Source organism: Bombus fervidus, chromosome 2 (assembly GCF_041682495.2).
Source record: "Bombus fervidus isolate BK054 chromosome 2, iyBomFerv1, whole genome shotgun sequence".
Classification (NCBI taxonomy): domain Eukaryota; kingdom Metazoa; phylum Arthropoda; class Insecta; order Hymenoptera; family Apidae; genus Bombus; species Bombus fervidus.
Window position 1 is genome coordinate 14,571,077 of NC_091518.1, and position 19,093 is coordinate 14,590,169.

At 39.1% G+C, this 19,093-nt stretch overlaps 2 protein-coding genes across 3 annotated transcripts in view; both read left to right on the forward strand.

Moving 5' to 3' along the window:
- LOC139995334 (uncharacterized) overlaps positions 1 to 15,151 on the forward strand; it is a 307,852-nt gene extending 292,701 nt beyond the window's left edge. For both annotated transcript variants that reach the window (XM_072018719.1, XM_072018728.1), the window contains exons 2-6: positions 6,518 to 6,590; positions 6,933 to 7,025; positions 11,385 to 11,411; positions 12,485 to 12,642; positions 14,033 to 15,151. In XM_072018719.1, the coding sequence (XP_071874820.1) occupies positions 6,542 to 6,590; positions 6,933 to 7,025; positions 11,385 to 11,411; positions 12,485 to 12,642; positions 14,033 to 14,317 (612 nt within the window). In that variant the 5' untranslated portion in view covers positions 6,518 to 6,541 and the 3' untranslated portion in view covers positions 14,318 to 15,151. The remainder of the gene's footprint in view (positions 1 to 6,517; positions 6,591 to 6,932; positions 7,026 to 11,384; positions 11,412 to 12,484; positions 12,643 to 14,032) is intronic.
- Positions 15,152 to 15,379: 228 nt separating this feature from the next.
- Positions 15,380 to 16,561, forward strand: LOC139995341 (tRNA-splicing endonuclease subunit Sen15). The gene is made up of 3 exons (XM_072018744.1): positions 15,380 to 15,673; positions 15,739 to 15,992; positions 16,071 to 16,561. Exons 1-3 carry the CDS (start codon positions 15,650 to 15,652, stop codon positions 16,321 to 16,323), a joined length of 531 nt encoding a protein of 176 aa, XP_071874845.1. The 5' UTR covers positions 15,380 to 15,649; the 3' UTR covers positions 16,324 to 16,561.
- The last annotated feature ends 2,532 nt before the right edge of the window (positions 16,562 to 19,093 follow it).

Below are 19,093 nucleotides of genomic sequence, written 5' to 3' on the forward strand. Positions count from 1 at the left end.
TTCTTCCCGTTCCCTCTCTCCCCTCCCTCTTCACCAAGAGCCTCAATTAAGCCGATTAGCGGCGTAATGGTTGCAGATCGCATCTAATCGCGATCATATTCGTTCGACAATGAATCTTTCGAAGTTCCGTAGCACGTTCGCGCATCCGCCTGCTCGTTACTTGATACGCTCGTTTATTTTCCCGTCATCGGGTCCTGTGTTTCTCGTTTCGAAATTTTATAAAATTCTTCTTAAAGCTTGCAAATTAAGGAAATTATTTTAAGTCCACGGATAGTCTCGTATGGATAATTGATAGCTAAAATATAGATAGAAAAATGCTGGAGACGGTATAGACTTTTGTAATAGAATTTGAAAGAAATCAAAGATTTTCTAACCTGTATCAATTTTCCCGCGAACCTCTCAATAGCGATAGACAACGGGAGAAACAGGGAGAATTCTTGGACAGTAGGTTCGATTCTTTTAAAACACAGCCGTGTCCGTCGAAGTACGCCAGGATCTCTGTTTTCAAGGATTAGTGCTCGATTTAATAAATACGCGTGTATTCGTGTAGGTACCAACAACGTCGGCGCAGGCTAATCCACTCCGGAATGGATCCATTCTCTATCCTGCCAGCTCTTTTTTCCTTCCAGCAGCGGCTTTAGCGGCAGACGGTGAATCGTGTCGCACGGCGTAATCTGTCACAGCCACCACTCTCGCCGTAGTTTTCTGCGGCTTATCCCAGCGGCCGCCTCGCCCGCTTAATGCTCTGGCAAATGAAAAAGAGGGAAAACCGTGGGGAACCGACGACGAGTCTCTACGGCCGCCTCCCTGCACTCTTAAGTCGCGTATCCTTCTCGTCGCGATTTCGCGCTGTGTAATATCCTACCCATCTTCTGCTCTAACTGTTTCGAGTCAAAGCAACCGTGCTTCTTCGTCGTTCTAGCGTAACAGGAATTTTCTATTTCTCTTAGAGAGATTGGAGCAGAGTGATTGCTACGAGGAACTTTGGTTGAGATGAAAGTAAATGAAGTTAAATTTTAATAAACTTCGAAAGTGTCTATTCGAGGCAAAGACACCTAAACTTCTCTGTTTTGGACACTTAAACACTCATCGTCTAAACTCCGAAATAATCCTACATTTCTTAGATTTATTGTCCAATGACTTCGTATTGCACGAAAAATAATTCAAAGATCAAAACTCTGACATTTGCATATATCAATTCGTTCCAAATCTCTGCAAAGAGTAACTTCTCACCCTCCTGCATCAAAGAACACAGAAACTTTTTAATAGACCAAACTCATCGTAACGACCAATTTAATTCCTTCCACAACTGATCGTTTTCTGGCACAGTAACTTATCTGGTGACGTACATATCGGGCGAAATTCGTAGAGACATTTCTTCTCGCGATTGACCGAACGTCGAACGTTAGACGTTACCGGCGATCTTACGTGGCGCACGGCGGATCGGAGTCACGAGCGTAATCTGTCACCGGTACCGCTTCCAGCGCAGTTTTCTACGGCTTATCGCGGCATCGGCTCGCATTTAATCCCCGCAAAAAACGGTGCCCGTTCCCCACGGGGACCGTAAGCCGCCCGTGTGGCGCCTGCATCCTTGCAGGCGTACGACAGACAACGACAATGGCGATCCCACTGGTAGACCTTCGAGACACCGGCGGAATCTGTCGCGTACACCGGGTGACCCATTTCGAACGTATCCTGTAGAACCCCGAGATCGAAGATCATATAGAGGAGTAGACTACTTTTGTTAATAAAAGCTGACGCAGAGAAATCTTAATGATGAATGTCGTCGTGAGTGATTAGGCTTGATCATCCAAATGCACGCGAATCTTTCTTCTATTTTTAGTAATCTTGAACAGTAGATAAAAATGCATATACTTCTTTGAGTGTTATTGATGAACCTCGTGGTCTCGGGGATTATTTAGTAGTAAATCTATATCGAATTTTATTAATATATTTCTTGCACTCCGATATGTGATCACTATAAAGTATGAAAACCTTCCAATTGAAAAAGCATTGTTGCATCAGTTGTCGATTTATCCAATTCTACGCCACAATCATGTTAACTCAGACACTACCGTCTAAAGTCCGTAAAGGGATCTTTAAGAAATCATCCGTCGATGTTTGCGACCGTGTGACATTTTCTCTACAAATTAACTCAGGACAACCAAGAAGTCGAGGGCTGGAGAATAGGGCTACCTGAGAGACTACCAGCCGGTGAGAGCAGAAAGGCGAAAAAAAAAAGGTGGGATCCGCGTTATAGGAACCAATATTCGAGGGTGTCGAAATACAAAATGTCGGAATCTCGGCCGTCAAGGGCGGGCCGTTATGATTTAGCTGCTCGTAAAGGCGGCTCGATGTAGGAAAATATTAAAATTGAAAATCCTCAACGGTGATATACGCGTGCGTGATATTGGTGGCCGGCAGCTGTCCCATTCCCGAAGATTGTCGCTGAAGAAGGACGGCGACACTCTGCCTAGCGGAAGAGGACGCGCAGACACACGAGTCCAGGAACGCGAAAAGAAATCTTTTGGAGTAACCGAGACAAGACGAGAGGGTTGGAAAGCGAAGGTGGAGATCGTGGGGGAGAAAACGGGCCTGGTGACGACGCGATATTGTCTCGAGGCTCGGTGACTCCGCGTGTCGGGACAATGCTACTTTAAAATATCGTCGAAAGTATAAAGAGGAGAAGGAAGGGTGAGCCACGGTGCGCGTATACGCGAACGAACGAAATAGAAAAGGGTGAGAGAGTGAGCATGCGTGAAGGCAGAGGGTGTCGTGCCACTTGTCGCGAGGACACACGTGTCGCACGCTATTGGAGTCGGGGAAAAAGGGTGACTCCAACGAGTTACCCCATACGTGCCATTTTCTATTCCTGGCGTCGTTGTAACGCGCGGCCTTTCGCCCACCTATACGCGGGGACTTTAAAGTGAAATAAATTAGAGCCGGCGCCCACCGAATAACTCTCTGCCTTTCTCTTTTTCTCCCTCGTCCAGCCGGCTTCGACCCCTTTCGAAAACCTCTGCACCCCCGAGGGTTGCAGCTCTCGCCTCGAAAACGGCGTTCGCCTATGATCGCGGTTTCGACGCATTTGTCACTGCGTTTATTGCGGAATGCGATATTGAGAGAGATATAGTGTATATACAGGGAGGCTGTTTATGATGGCGCGTTCGGCAGTCGATTCAATTTTTTAGTCGTCTCGTTCAGCTTGTAACTTGAAAACATCGCTCCTCGCGTTGTCGACGTTGCAACTGGTGTTCGCTTTATCGAATGGTTCGAGCGAAGTTTTCGCAGTTTATTTTAACTGCTGACTCTGTATGGGCGCCAGAGTGGTTTATACGGGTTTTTCAAATAGTCTGAAATCGTTGCTGGATATTAGTCGCAGCTCTATTTTAGTGGAAAATCTTGGAAATTTAAACGACGCGAAATTGGACGATGACAATTTAAATCTTGTTTCGAAGTTATGAGAGAGGCTGTGCGTACAGAGATCCGTTGCATCGTCTACGCAACTCTTACGGATCGTCCGCATTTTCACTTCCACCGGATAATAACCGGTGCACGCACACAATTACGCGCAATTTGTCGCACTTATCGAAGCGTATATCGTGAACGGCCGGTACGTGCTCGTAGCTCGCTTTCGTGAGTACCGGTTCACCGAGACACCGTCGCGAGTTTGCACTTTGCATACGATATTTCAAGGTCGCGCAATTTTTATCCCCGCCACGACTGACGCGATCGATCTTTCTTCCACCGATGAGAAATTCTTTTAACCTGTACCTCGTCCGCGTGACATGTTTTCCTTTATCCAAATTGTGATTAAGCCCCTCTTTTATAATAATCGTTACGTTCCAATAACTATAAGACTATAAAGCTGAAAGTGTCACGGTTATTTTCTGTCCGTGATTCTAGCCGTAATGGCGTTGCAGCACCAATCACACTACTTGTACTTGTTTTTCTTTCATGACTCGATTTATCCAACTATATATATATATATATCACTCCGTCTCAACGACTCCGTCACTAGATCTTGCAATATAGCCATCATTAAGATCGTGAGACGATACGAAATCGTCGATTAACTTCAATATCCATAAGGATCTGCTGCGATTCTCGAATTTTTATAATTCATTCATTTGCTCTCGCAGTAGCAGATGAAATAGATTTGTAATATTTTAAGAGGATGTTAGACGTAACATTAGAACAAACTTTACTAAACTAGAAGAAATATTTTAATGTCGGCAAAGCACAGAGAAACGCAAACAAAAGGGAAAACTTTAACTTTCTTCAATTTCAAGGTAGATAGAACATTTTAACTAAAGAAGACGGCATAGAAAGAAGATTAGCGCACAAGGTTTAAGATGCTGGGCAATTTTGATCAGACCGAAAGTTGCCTCCAACGTACATCCACCTTCCTATTTTCCTCGCAGGTACTTTCTCGGTTCGGGGCCACGCAGTCCGCCTGCTAAATTATTCAAAAGATTGGAATCTTAAGGGCGAACTACTGAATTATTAATTTATAGGCGTTATTGGGTGCGTGTGCGGCTATCTCGATACCGGCACGCATTAGTCAAACGGGTTATGGCGATCGGACCAGTCGGCTACGCGTCGATCTTCGAGCTGGTATTGTTAATATCTTTGTAAAGGCGAAGGAGCGGATCAAAAGTGGCAGCTGCTTCCTGCGCGACCGAGGAAAAGCGGTCCCTCTTTCACCTGCCGCCCTCCGCGCGATACTAATTGCCAGATAACGTCCCTCCGATGTTTCATCTACCGCGACACAATTTCGTGTACCATCGATTCCGCGTTACGCGCTATTTCACGCGCGTACACTGTCGTCCGTAAGTGTTCTAGTATTTCAAATCTAGCGAAAATATTTCAGATACGTTTCGACTGAATCCCTTTAATCTGATTTTCTCCTTTGATCTTATCCCAGAGACAACTATATTGTATACAATTAGTGGATATCAGCAAACGCTAAACAGCAGTTTATAATACAGTTTATACGTATTAGCTTAACTTTGGAAAATGGCTATTAAATAATTTTAATTTTCACGCGAGTAAATCGATGCACTTTCTACAGTGTATTCGTTGTTACTGTTATTTTGTGCATATAATATGCAAAATTGCGCCAGGTGTCCGAATACTTGTGGACTGTAGCGTACTCCTTTTATTCCCGTTGCACCTTTTCTCCGCGCGTTATGTCGCGTCGCGACGCACGAGGGTGCGAAAGACGTTTATTCGGTATCGTTTGCATCGTAATTGGCTGTCGCGCGTGTATCGGGATATGGTGATACTGTTGTAGAGCAGGGACATGGAAGAACATGTTATTAGAGCACGATGAGGGATTACATTGTCATGGGAAGAGTGGTATAATCCTTGTGACGGACGCGATAGTCGCTTTTGTTCCACCTTTCCTTTCATTCCCTGTTCGATGATAATGAGATGCGTATTGTGGTAGGTTGGGGTTAATCGCTTGTGTTTACCGTTCTTTTATAGCGATCCAAGCTACGAAGTAACATAGCAACCACGATAAGAAACTTGGTAGGTATTCGCAGTGTCCGTAGTAATTTCACCACTCGAGTTTTTTAGTCATCTTCTGAATTGTTGGTTTGAAGGTTGAAAATACATTAATGGTTCAATTATGCATGCTACCAGGTAACTATATTTTTCTATACTACGTCGGTAAACTGGATCGTTTATATTCAAACCTAACCTTCTACTACCCCTAGGCTTTCAAGAAATTCGAAAAAATTCTAGAATACTTCTCTATACTAAATTATTTAATAATTCACCAAGTCAAACGTGCGAAACTTTTTCCAACTTTTCCAAGATAGAAATTCTTTCCGGAAAGATTTAAAGGTGAAACGTCGTTTTGTTTTTATGGAGAACCAAAGAGATCGAAGACAACCGTCGCGTTCTACTCTGATCTTCGAAAACAGCCCCATCGCAGAGGAAAACTCGTACAGGGAGACGTATTCTGCGAACGATTATCGGGCAATGCTGCAAGATAACGGTGAATTCGTTGAAACCGCAGAGAGCAGCGGCGAGATCCACGCCGAACAGCCGGATGAAAGTCGGAAAGTTCATGCGTATGCCAATCTGTCTGTCGCACGCAAGGTTCGTTTTCCCGGCATCGCGTTTCAATCTCCTCGTTCGTGCACGCACGCGGCACGGCACAGAGATAATATTGTTGCGTCGCGGAAACGCGAATTCGCACGCTCCGAATGATATTCATAATACGACGTCGTTAATTCCTCATTGTCTCCGCGTTCCTTCGCCCCCTCCACCTTGACTTTACCTCATTTTTTCTCCATCGTCATCCTCCCATCGCGTTCTCGATGGCGAGAAAATAGCCGCGTCGCGATAACGCATCAATGGAAGAGCCGTTTTCCCGTAGTTCGTTGCGTGCGCTCGAGTTTTTCTCTCGCAAAGAAGTAAAAACTGGATCCTCGTTACGTGATTCTGGTTATGTGGAAAATGTTGCTGGTTAATCGTAGCTTGACTCGTAATTCGACTCTTGCAGGGATACACGCCGTTGCACATCGCGATGCAGTTCGGTCACGAGAATATCTTCAATCTGTTGGTTCAGGTGTACGGTGAGTTCTTATTGTTGAGAATCGCGGATTAACGCTTTCTATTGACACATATGTCGCGTAGTTTTTTTTAATTACTTATGTAATTAAGCGTAAGCGACGCTGCTGACGTAACCGAAGCATCTTTGCGCTTGTGTGCGAGCGAAACGATCGCTGCACTTGGTACAAAAAATTGACGATAAATGGACAAGAACTAAATGCGTTAGAAAGCTATCGCTACGATAGCAGTCCTAGGAAAACAAATCATAATTCTATAGTAAATGCAGTGCTCTTGACCGATGCGTATAAGAATCGTACGGTTTTCACGATTATCTCTTGCATTTTGTTTTCACACGATATTTACAGGTGCGAACCAAGAGGTACGCGACTACAGCGGAAAGAAGGCCAGACAATACTTGGTCTCCCAGGAGGCCGCTGTCAGTCAGGACACCTTCCGCAGTAAGTACCGCGCTCCTTTGAAGCAAAGAAATTCAAAGCGATGCAAAGGAAAGAAAAAAAGGGACAGCAGCAAGATGGAGCAAAAAGAAAAGAATAAATACAATTTATTATCCGCGTAAAAGCGCAATAATTGACTCGTAAATGCGAACACTATCAAAGCGAACGATCGAGTGATGTTATCGGCGGGCACCGTAAATGAGACGCGTCAGAGTTTCATAATATTCGCGCAAGGGAAGCTCGTAACGTTTACGCAAATCACCGAGTAAATTACCTCCCCGTCCGTGTACTTTTATAGTCGCCTTTTTTTTTTTTTTTTTTTATTCTCCGTCGTTTTTATTCTTTTCCTTTTATTCACCATTGAAACCCGAGAGAATGATCATCGTCGTCGATCTCTTTCCTTTCCGTTGCGGTTATCACGCTAACATCGGTGGTCTATTAATTTCGCGTTAATCGCGAGCCTGAGAAAACGCATCGGACGAGAGGGACGCGGTGCCGCGCCGTTTCAATGCTACGAGCAGATACCATTGTCGCCCGAACGAGAAGCGATTAAAGTTACGCAACATTAAGAGGCAAACACTCGAACCCGGTGGGGAAAGTATCCCCTCTAACGAGGATTCCCCTGCTCGCTTCGATTGTATTTTAAACAGCGCCCGCGTTTCTGTCGATTCGATTAAATCCTTCTCGCTATAGAAATCGTTCGAACCATAACGTATGTTACGGGCTAAAAGTATGTCGATTATACGAATATTATTACAATGGAGTGTGGCTCGTATTAGATTCGAGAAATTTATCTAATCCGAATTAATCCAGCTACTCGACGAATCGGAATAAATTTTAACAAAGAGTTCTGCATTTATACTTTTGGCCTGTACTGTTCGTAAAAATTGATACGTAATTTAAGACACGCGAGTATTCTCTTTAAGAGAACGTAAATAATCTAGAATTTAGTTTTACGTATGTTATTACAAACTGTAATTTACAAGAAGGAAATTTTCCTTGGAAGGATGTTCATAATTTAATACCTTTCAATTATTTCCTCAAGCTGTAGCTTGATTCATATAATCCGTGACAATTCGCGATTTTATTTAAGTAAATATCGTACGAGAGAAGAAATACAACGTAATAAAATACGGATGCTCAATCGTCGCGATAGAGCAATTACAGGTTTCCTCACCAGGTACACCGCAGTTTACATTGCTTTCATGCGCTTGGTTCTGGTTCAGCCTCGGTTTTCTAAGCCTTCTATTTTCACTATCAGCTTTCTTTTAATCGAGCGCATGTCCGTCTCGAGGAATTCGCCTGCCGTGTCTCGGCGACGTTTGCTTCCTAGTTTCCATACTCTTTCCAAGGGAGCATGCGAGTAATCTACATGAGGCATTAACTAGTTTGCATCGACCATACACCTTGTTCTTCCTCCTTCTTTATTACAAACAATTAAATTTCTACTTTGTTCTCTGTCTATCCGTATAAATCTTGCTCGAACGAAGATATTTACACAGGCATACACGCACATACGTTTGGTCTATACTTGGTAGAATTCTGTCCTTTCCTCCTAACAAACTTATTTCTCTAATCATTTAAGAAATTCATTCTTTTCATAGTAACAAAGTTCATCGAGACAAAGAATATAATATCCAAAGTCCAAACTCATTCGAAAACAGGAAATTAATAGAAATTGTATTCGTCTCTCACGTTTATTAAAGCAAATGTGCGATAACATCATTTACACACATCTAAAATAATTTTAGTAAACTCTTGTATATTCGAGAACTTTTTACATATTTTTCTTTTTCTTTTTTTCTTTTAGAAGCTCCACCTTATACGTAAACCAACGTAATTTCAACTAATTTATTCGATCGAATCACGCTGTATCACACGATCGTACTAACCGAACGATCTCCTCCTTTGTTTCTAACCTTTGCCCAACGATAATCACATATTCCAAAATCTCATAATCTTTTCCATCGTCCCATCGAAATTAACCCACCATACCAGTTAGCACGAGTTCACGGCATGCATCTCTAGCTTGCTTCTAAACGTTAATCTTGCCTCTGTAAAGAAAAAGTAAAAGGTGTACAGGTATCCCGTGTGACGACTACGCGATCGAAATAGACGACAGGAAATGGTTTCGGGTTCTCTCCTCCTCTGTCCTCTGTTCTCGGTGAGTATCGGGGCTCTGGAAGTATTCTTCTGTTGTAGGGATTACTGCTGCCGCTACGCTCAGGCAAGTTCAGAAGCACACCTCTGCTAAAGTAGTAAAGCGCTTGTGTCGCAAGATTAAAGTAGCCGCACCTTAGAGTAACGTATGACTGTCACTTTTGTCGACGCTGACGTGAGTATTGCGCGGAGAATCCGCGGGTCCACTTCGCGTTTTTAACACGCAACGCCATCGAGATGCCTCGACGGTCTACGACAGGAAGAAGACTCTCCGATATCTTTTTTTCTATCCTTTCGTTTTATTTATTATATTCTTTTTTCTTTCTCTCTTACTTTTTCCTCTATTTCAATCGGTATCCGATAAACAGTGGACCCGTTCATTCCCGAAATTCCAATGGAATCATGTACGTCCAGTACTCGTGACTCTTCGCTTCAGTCTTTTTTTTTTTTCAACGAATCGCACACCATTGATTAATTTTTGTGATATCTTTACACGTATAATTAACTGTAAACGCGTATAAAGTCGCGAAGTGTGGCTGTTTGCGAACGCGTAAATATTTCGTTTATCTCGTTTATTTATTGTTTGACGATGTGTCGTGCTGCTATTAATTGAACGTTGCGCTTGTCATCGAATGCCTCGACGTAATTAAATCACACTTGTGTAACGATCGATGCGTGGTATTCTCGTGTTGCGATACTCTCGAGGCTTGACGCAACGCACGTGGTATCGAGAAGGCTGAAAATAAAACTGGTGAACAAGCATAAATCCTCGCCTCACGTTGTCTCCAAACGATTTGTCTTTGAACGAAAATTACGTTTCAACGATCAATCGAAGTGGCAGTAGTACCTGAAAACACTCCCAGCACCGTAGAAACGATGTGATTTAACCCTGTCAGCCGACGATGCGAACAGTTCCTGAATGCCGCGATTTTATCTCGTTCATTTTACACGTTTATGCTCTCCGGCGATCGCGTAAGGCGGCGAGAACGACTCAGGCCTGTTCCACATCGTCGGCTAACGACAATCGTCAGTGTTTTCTTTGTTGTCACTGTTCAACGCGTTTGATGGTAAAGCATGTGTACGCGAGCATGAGAAAATTTGCCGATTTCCTTCATTCACGTCCGTTTTCCGTACGCGTTGCACCTCTAGATCTCGACAATCGAATAATCGTCAGTTTTATTTTAACAGAGATTCGCTTTGTTACACGTCCTATCATTACACGTTAATTGTATGCAGCGCGAGTTCACTCACCCTTTTGATCTTCCGTTCGATGAAACACGCGAGAAGATCGACTACTTCCCGCCGTGGCGCCGGAAGACGCTCGCACGACTTCGCCGCGAACATCGACTTCACGCGCGAATACGAAGCGACACGAGTTACTTTTTAACCAGATTAACTCTCTCGGTTGTATCTCCGTCCTGTTGCGATTGCTCGTCGAGTACGAAAGACGAGTTTAATCGTTTTACGAGCGAATCCATCTTCGATGCTCGGTTGCGCGGAAGAAGTTTGTTTTTAGATGATCAGTGCTTAGTAGCGTCGTAGCAGGTTGTAGCAGAGGCTGACTGCCTACGTATTTCGTATATTTTTCTACGATTAACGACGAAGACAAGAATTTCAAGAGCTTGCTATTGACTCGAACGAGTACGATAAATTCTCTTATTCGATGTCGCTAATAATAATCAGCCTATTTTACGAGCTACTTTATCACGTTAAACATAATACTACGTTATGTGGCGTTGATTGGTTAAAGTTATCACAAATCTGACGAATACTAAAGTTCCTTTGATTTAAGTATTTTGATCAACTGTAACATCGCTGGTCATTGATTATTCCTATGACAGTTGACGTATTAATTCGAGAAGAAATTTCGACAGAGTATTTTTTTTAAGAATTTTTATAGATTCGTCTAGAAATTTTGAACGATTATATCGATCGATCAACCTGGTTACCAAGCACTGAGCATCCCTGCAGCTCTTCCATTCGTTATTAACCAACATCGACAGCCAGCAAATACAACAGAAGCTGTCGTTCTAACGTTTTCTAACCACGACGACTAATTCCGTTCGGTCGTTTAGTGGCTTTCTGATAATTTTTAATAATCACTCCGTGTCTACTAATCCTTGATACTCCTCTTCTTCGACGACCGCGCGCGTCGTCGTGCCTCCACGAGACAGTCTCAAATGATTTTCTATTTTATTTCAGAAATAAAAGCAAGGAAAAAGCATGCAGGTAAGAAATAATACGCATGGAACGATCACTAATTAAATGGAGCTATAGTTTAGTGCATGCATCGGGCCGATCTGTGGAGTAGACAGTGTGTTCGGTAGAGTGGTTTTTCATTTTTCTCTAAACCTGGTACACTACCACTTGTTTCTATTCGCAGTATTATTCTTTAGACGGAAAGTGAAAAGATTATTAGGATCCGTATTGGTAACGTAGAATTTTCACTTTCTACTTCGAAATATCTTTATAGATCTCCGACACAGGATTATTCTATGACCGAAACGAAGAAAATTGACGTTGCTCGACCATCTTTATACACGTAGCAAAAATTATAGTAGAGGCTCGATGCTTTCTTCCGTCAATTTTCTCCTTTCTTATAGATGAACTCCTAGTCTCGAATTTCTACAATTACACTTTACAACTGACGCATCTATCCCTCGCACAAGTCTGCGTATCTCGAAACAATTGCCTCCTTAGGTATCTCACAAAAATCTTGCTCCTCGTTAACAATAACCTCGTCTTACTCTAACGCCATTCCGTCTACAACGATTACAACAAGTATTGGAGCACGCCCTTCTCTTTCAATGAAGCGTTTCTTCGTCAAGTTCTACCTTTCGTCTTCGTAACGTGAAATGTCTACTTGGTTTCAACGAATCAGTGTACAATTGCTATAATAAATACAACGATGCGTCAAATACTTCCTGTAATCGCTGTAAATCACCATTGACGATGAACCAATGATACTATAACGCGAAGAATAAATTAACGATACCAAGAGACTTCCTCGTCCAGAAGATAGATTCCGCTGTTTGATCGTCCTTGGACTCGATCCTAGCCTCCCTCGCTGGTAGATGCATGCGACACGAGCCAAATTTCAAACACGTAAAACGTTGCAATGCGTTGCAACGAGTGCAACAGACGCGCACTTGCGTTGCTCCGTTTGCCAGTGGCACGTATAGTTCCCTTAGGAACGGTGATTTAGAAACAGCTAAACGCAACGAGCAACGTATACGCGCGGCAAGCGTTTAGCAACGGCGATGATTACAACGTGGTAACACGATGATTGATTGAACACGCAGAGAAAGATCTTGGTTTCCTGCGTATTGGCTCGCTGAACGTACGCGTGAAACGTACGACGGAAGCGTTCAGCCAGTTCCTGGGTGTGGCAACTAGCAGCAGCGCCAGCAGCAACCACGAGAAGATACACAAGAGCTGGGGATCGGCGGATAATGTGCAGGTAGAAGAGAGAAAGAGGGACGATCGCGTTCTCGAAAATTACCCGATACCCGCCCTCCTTTCCTTAACCCTCTATAATTATTCAACCCTTGGACGAGCGGTCGCCACCATCGTACCCCTCTCCATCGCTGAATATTATGAATATTACGCGACGAATCGCCAACTCGTTTAATATTAACGCTCGCTTTCCATGTAGAAGAAGACGAAATTACCGTGTAAGCGCGACCACGGTCTTCTTCTTTCAGATGACACTGGATTCATCTGCAAGTCGCGCGTCTTTTTAAATACGAGATGGTTCATTCGTTCGATAACAATTTCCCATTTACAGTTCCCTCTTGTCTTCCCCTCGCACAAGTATTCGATATAGATAATAAAGATAGTAACGTACGTAAGTGGTGAGATATTGGGTTAGCAATTAAGTGGTCGCGGATTAGGTGGTATTGTCAAAATCCTCAATCACTTAGTTTCCAACCCATACATAATAGTAGACATAATAGTAGAGAAAATAGTAGACCGATACATAAATAGTAGAAAAAAGTAAACAATTTGCAGAATTCCAGGGAACTATCTACCGCTTACATGGATAACTAACTTAAGGTGATTAAACAAAAATCAATCTCCTCGATTCTGTAGCTACTTTCACAAACCGTGTGTTACTTTACGATATTCTCTGCTATATTATTGGCTTGGCAACTAAGTGATTGCGGATTTTGTCAATACCACCTAATGACAAAATCCGCAATCACTTAGTTTCCGACCCATACATAATAGTAGACATAATAGTAGACAAAATAGTAGACCAATACATAAATAGTAGAAAAAAGTTGAATAGTAGAAAAAGGTAAAGAATTTGCAGAATTCCGGGGAACTATCTACCGCTTACATGGATAACTAACTTAAGGTGATTAAACAAAAATCAATCTCCTCGATTCTGTAGCTACTTTCACAAACCGTGTGTTACTTTACTAAGTTTTTTTTTTCTTTTTTTATTTGTTTTATTAAATTTTTACAATTTGTCCAGAAGGACATTTGGTAAAATGTTATAGCTTAGAGAATAAAAGAATAAAAAAAATAAAAAATAAAAAATAAATAAAAATAAATAAATAAACTTTACTAAGTGATTGCGGATTTTGTCATTAGGTGGTATTGACAAAATCCGCAATCGCTTGGTTGCCAACCCAATAATATAGCAGAGAATATCGTAAAGTAACAATAGCATTTAATGACAAAATCCGCAATCACCTAGTTGCCAATCCAATATAGTATAATCGCCTTACAATGTATAGCTTAACCCGATGAAACGCTGGTACAATATCGTCCAGGGGTTGTAATTCTGTCATCAGAGAAAGATTATCAACGATTGACAAATAATTTTTCCAATTTCCACGAAGTTGGAGCAGAAGATGATGCCACCGCCCAAGTACGCGCCCATCAAGAAGAGAAGAAGCCGACGAGCGCAGGATTTTGGATCGTCGCGAGATCATCAGGCTGCTAGTCAACCAAGCACTCCACTGCTTCAGGGCAAGGCTTCTCGGTCGAGTCAATCGATGCATCGTCGACCGATCTCCACGACAGCCGTCAGTTCCGCCGCGCCCAAGACGCAGCAGAACAACGACTCGGACTCGGATACCGCGTGTGGTTTCGACTCCGCGTGGAGAGGATCCGCGCAACTCTAGGAAAAACATTTCGTCGCGAAACTTTCCTTCTTTGGTATCGCGAAAGCCCGAGGCTCTACTGAATCACCGTGTACCTTGCCTTCTGGTCTTTTAAAGTAACAATTTTTATCTATCTATGCCTCTCTCTTTCCCTCTCCGATTAATCGATCAAATTGTAATTACCGAAGTCTACTATGTTCAAAAGAAGACTGAGAACAAATTGCTCGAGGAAAGAATAACGATGGTGGTAATTGACGAGCTTAAATAATTGGTCCGAGCTTGAAGTAACTTTTTGTGGATTGTAGAAAAATATGGCAAGCACAAGTTTGAATGATATTCGGAACTGCGAAAGTATAAAATCAGATTAATCAGATTATCGAAAAAAGATTAATTTGATACGACAGGGATTTTTAAAGGAATTAATTTTTAAAGATAACTCCCGTGATGATTTCCCGATGATATTTTCTTAAGTTACAGAAACGATCTACTTTTTAACATAATTATTATCGTAGAGTTTGTAAGTGCCTTAATTTAATGCCTGGAAGCAATGCTTTAGGTTTATCGATGCATTCTTTGCACAAAAGCCAAATCAGCATGTTTCTGTCGTAATTGTGGTAACGAGATTACGATTCTTTCATACAGGGTGTATTGCGCACAATTTTTTGTGAAATACTTTTATCAATTAAGAATGTGAATACAATCGATGTACCTAAATCGTAGTGAATAGAAATTGCAATATCGTCTGTGTTCTCGTATCGGTGATGAATATATTAAATATTTGATCGTAGATTTTCTAAATGAATTGTATAAATACTTGTTCGGAATAACAATAAATAATAACTTGACTAATTGTAATTGCATATATATATATATATACTTATATGCGTAATTCGTATTCCCTATTAGATTCACTGCAAGTGTCTAATGGAATTTAATAAGCGATATAAGCGCTATCTTTTCGTTCGCTCGGATACTAGTTTCACTAACAACTTCCTGAGTTCTCTGCTAGATTTCGCATAGTTACATTGCCAAAGTCACTCAACTTACGTATCGACAGATGTCGCTAAATACTTGTTACGACCATATTATCAATAGAGTAGTTTTACAAGTATGTTTACAAAGGTATTGAACTCTGAATTGTAAATTGTAAGGATCTGTTAATTAAGGCATATCCTCGATAAATTTTGCTTTAATTTTTCTAAATACTTAACTTTACTTTTTAAATACTTAAAGTGTAAATATGAATTGATTTTATCGATTACCTGTTTTCAAATAAAGTGGAATATGTGGGGTTATGTTGGGGTTAGTTAGATATTCCTTTTTTTTATTAAAGAGAATTATTTTTTCTTAACCATGTACGACATATGCCATCCTAGTGTAAGTGTATTTAAATAATTTTCAAAATCAGTAGTTTTGAAACTAATTCGCTTTAATACCATTAGTATTTTAATATTGGAAAATTGGGTTGTATCGATCCTGTGAAAATAAGTACAACGTTTTACGTTTATATTGAACTATGTGAGGCAAAGAAATATTGGGAAGTTGATTATAAATACAATGAAAATTTGGATTTATTGTATTTAGTAGTACGAAAAAAGAAAAATTCACAAACAGAAATATATGTACCATGGCCAGCATCGTGCAACATTTCTCTTGATACGATAGAAAAGATACAGACAGGTTTAGATGTTGAACAGTAAGAGTAAAAATTGTTTACACATTCTGGCGATTATGTGATCATGATTTATGAATTGATCTATGTATTTTGTAACAGGATAACGCTTGTTTTAAAATTAGAAGATAGTACAAGCATTATTTACAAAGTTAGTAAGGATCTTGTGAAGCCTGTAGATCCAGAAAGAACAAAATTAATGAAAGAGAAGGAGGAAAAAAAATCAAATTTAGAGAAAGAAATCAGGAAAAATACTTCATATTTGTATGAATTAGCAAAATCATTAACTGCAGAAAATGCTAATGAAGATAAGGATACAGATGTAAGCCATAGTAGTAAAACAACAGCTGAATAAAATATGTTATTTTATTTATTTAATTTTCATACTTAAGTGGTATCGATATTCTTCAAAGAGTTAAAAGAAATTAAATATAAAATTGTAATATGTTTCCCTTAAATGTTTATTATATTGAAATTATGTTTGAAATATGTATAGTTAAAAAGAGTACTAAAAATTATGTAACTATTTAAAATGATATGTATTAAGCTGCCACTACAAATGTGAATATTAAATAAATTATTGCTTAAAGACATTTTAGAAGCAGTTTCTATATTAACACATTATCTATGTGATTTAATAAACACTGCAAGTATGAGGCACATGCTGTTTCATTACTTTCTACTATCCATAAACATAATGAACATTCTAAGCTAAGGTTAAATCTTTTGATAATTCTATGTTGTTTTGTATGTATAAAAATACGTAACGAAAGTACATTTTAACACGGTTTCTATTCAGAGTGTTGAAAATAGATCTATCTACAAAAAAAAAAATTTACGACACTTGTATTATATACATCTTTGAATTACTATTGTTTGAACGACATGATTTTCATTTTTAACATCGTAGTATATATAAAGAACGTCGCTCTCGTAAAAACTACTTATCTGTTTTATCTTAATGAAATATTCTTTTAATCGTGTTTATGTTATGTATATAGCAGATGTTTCAAGATAAGTGCCGTTTGATATAGCTAATGAACGGCAGGTGACAAAATACAAGGAGACTTTTATCAACAGACATTATGTAAAATGTCACTGTGAATACAAATTTTACCTTTAATTTTTCGAGGTCATGCTGTGCCTACTTCATAGATATTTTAAACATTCAATGTTGTAAAATTTATCGTATGAGAGACGAATATAAACAATGCGTACTTTTCTGTTTATGTTTACCTTGTTCTTCATACAACAAGTTTTACAACATTAACGTAAAAACGATCATCTCTCGACCTAAATACCTTAATACTTTTGTAGAGAATTAAACAAATATGTCGAGTAGTGTATGAAAAAATGTATACTGCCACTTAAGGCAATAAAGATGACCTTAGCATGATTCTGAAAATTTGAAGATAAAAATTTTTTCACAGTGACATTTTGCATAAAAAATGATGATAAAAGTCTTACATTCTTGTCTTATCACCTATTGTTCAGTAGTTACATCGAACAGCACTTGTCGCGGGATATCCTGTGTGCATCGTTTAGGTATATGTATACATACATATGACTTAAGTATTATAGAGTATATAATTAATACATTGACAAGAAAATATTAATTAATACAAAACGAGTAATTTTTTATAGAATTATGTAGTTTGGCAGTTCGATGCGTGGGAGTAATATAATGTACTACGAATAAACTATAAAAATAAATATTTTTTAATTAATAACAAAACAATATGTCTTGTTATCTTTGTTTCAAATTTTTCGAAAATTTAAGTCAAATCAAGCAATTTGTGATCATTTACCTTTATTAAAATAGAAGTACTTATTATGGATCGTGAAGACGAATGTTCTCAAACATTCCAATGTCTGCATATTTTCTTGTCTATTATACAATAAAAAGATATAACATAGTTTTCAATGTCCGCGTATATTTTAACTAAAATTGTATTATAGTTACTGAATTAGATTTTATGATCTATGTATGAGAATTGTATAAAAACAGGCACATTAGGAATAATGTGTTACATGAGCACCTTTGTATAAATAGGTTTTCATTTCTAATATACACAAGGTCTCGGTATAAAATAGTTACCAAACAGTTATTAATTTATTAGTGCATTAAGGCAACTAGAATTCGAGTTGTACTCGAAACTATCACAAGTGATACGATTACTTTTTTGTTTCACAATTTTAAATACTGTTTTTGAGAGAATGATTAATGATTTCAAGCTTATATGACTAAGTTTATAATATAAGAAAATTTCAAATGAAACCATTTGACATTACTATCACAGTATCCCAATCAGTAAATATTATAATCAATCATTTATGTTACTCTTTTGAGAACATACTTCAGATGAAAATTGTTTCATAGAAGTATAATTTAAATCTACGTAGATAAAGGTAAATATTGCGTTAGGTTCCATTTAAAAAATTCTTTAACATAAAACTTGTATATCAACTGCTACATGAACGAACTTGATGGATTGACAATATTGTTACAAGAGAAATTACTACTACAGGTGTGTAGTTCTTAATATTAATTAATGTATTATATGGAAGTAGTAAATTTACTGTTTTAAATAAACTCATAAAATGGAACAAAAAAATTCTAAAAGGGCATCAAAATAATCTTAGTATAAAACACTTTCAATAGTTAACACATAATGTATACATTTGTGATGATTGTACAGGATACTCATAATTATCCACAAAATCAAATACGTAGCAAAAAAAAAAAAAAAAAAAAAAAGAGGAAAAGAAAAGAAATATACGAAAACGAACTGAAAGGAAATAAACTACGGTGATGTTTAGATTAAAACGTAAAAATGATTACTAGCAGTGTACTAATATGAACTTGAGATGTTACTTTTGTGATATAGTGTTATACATCAAGCTAAACTATTGTACTTATAAATCTTATTCATTATTACTTTTCAATGTTTGGTTACATATTTACAAGGTATAGCACTAGAACACCACAAGTATTCTATCACATACTGAAAACATGAAGATATATAACTAATTAAAACAATAAAATGGATAAGAGGATTATAGGAATCAGACCTGTAAAAATTTGTTCATTAAAAAAGAAAGGTTAACATAGGGACACTGTCAAG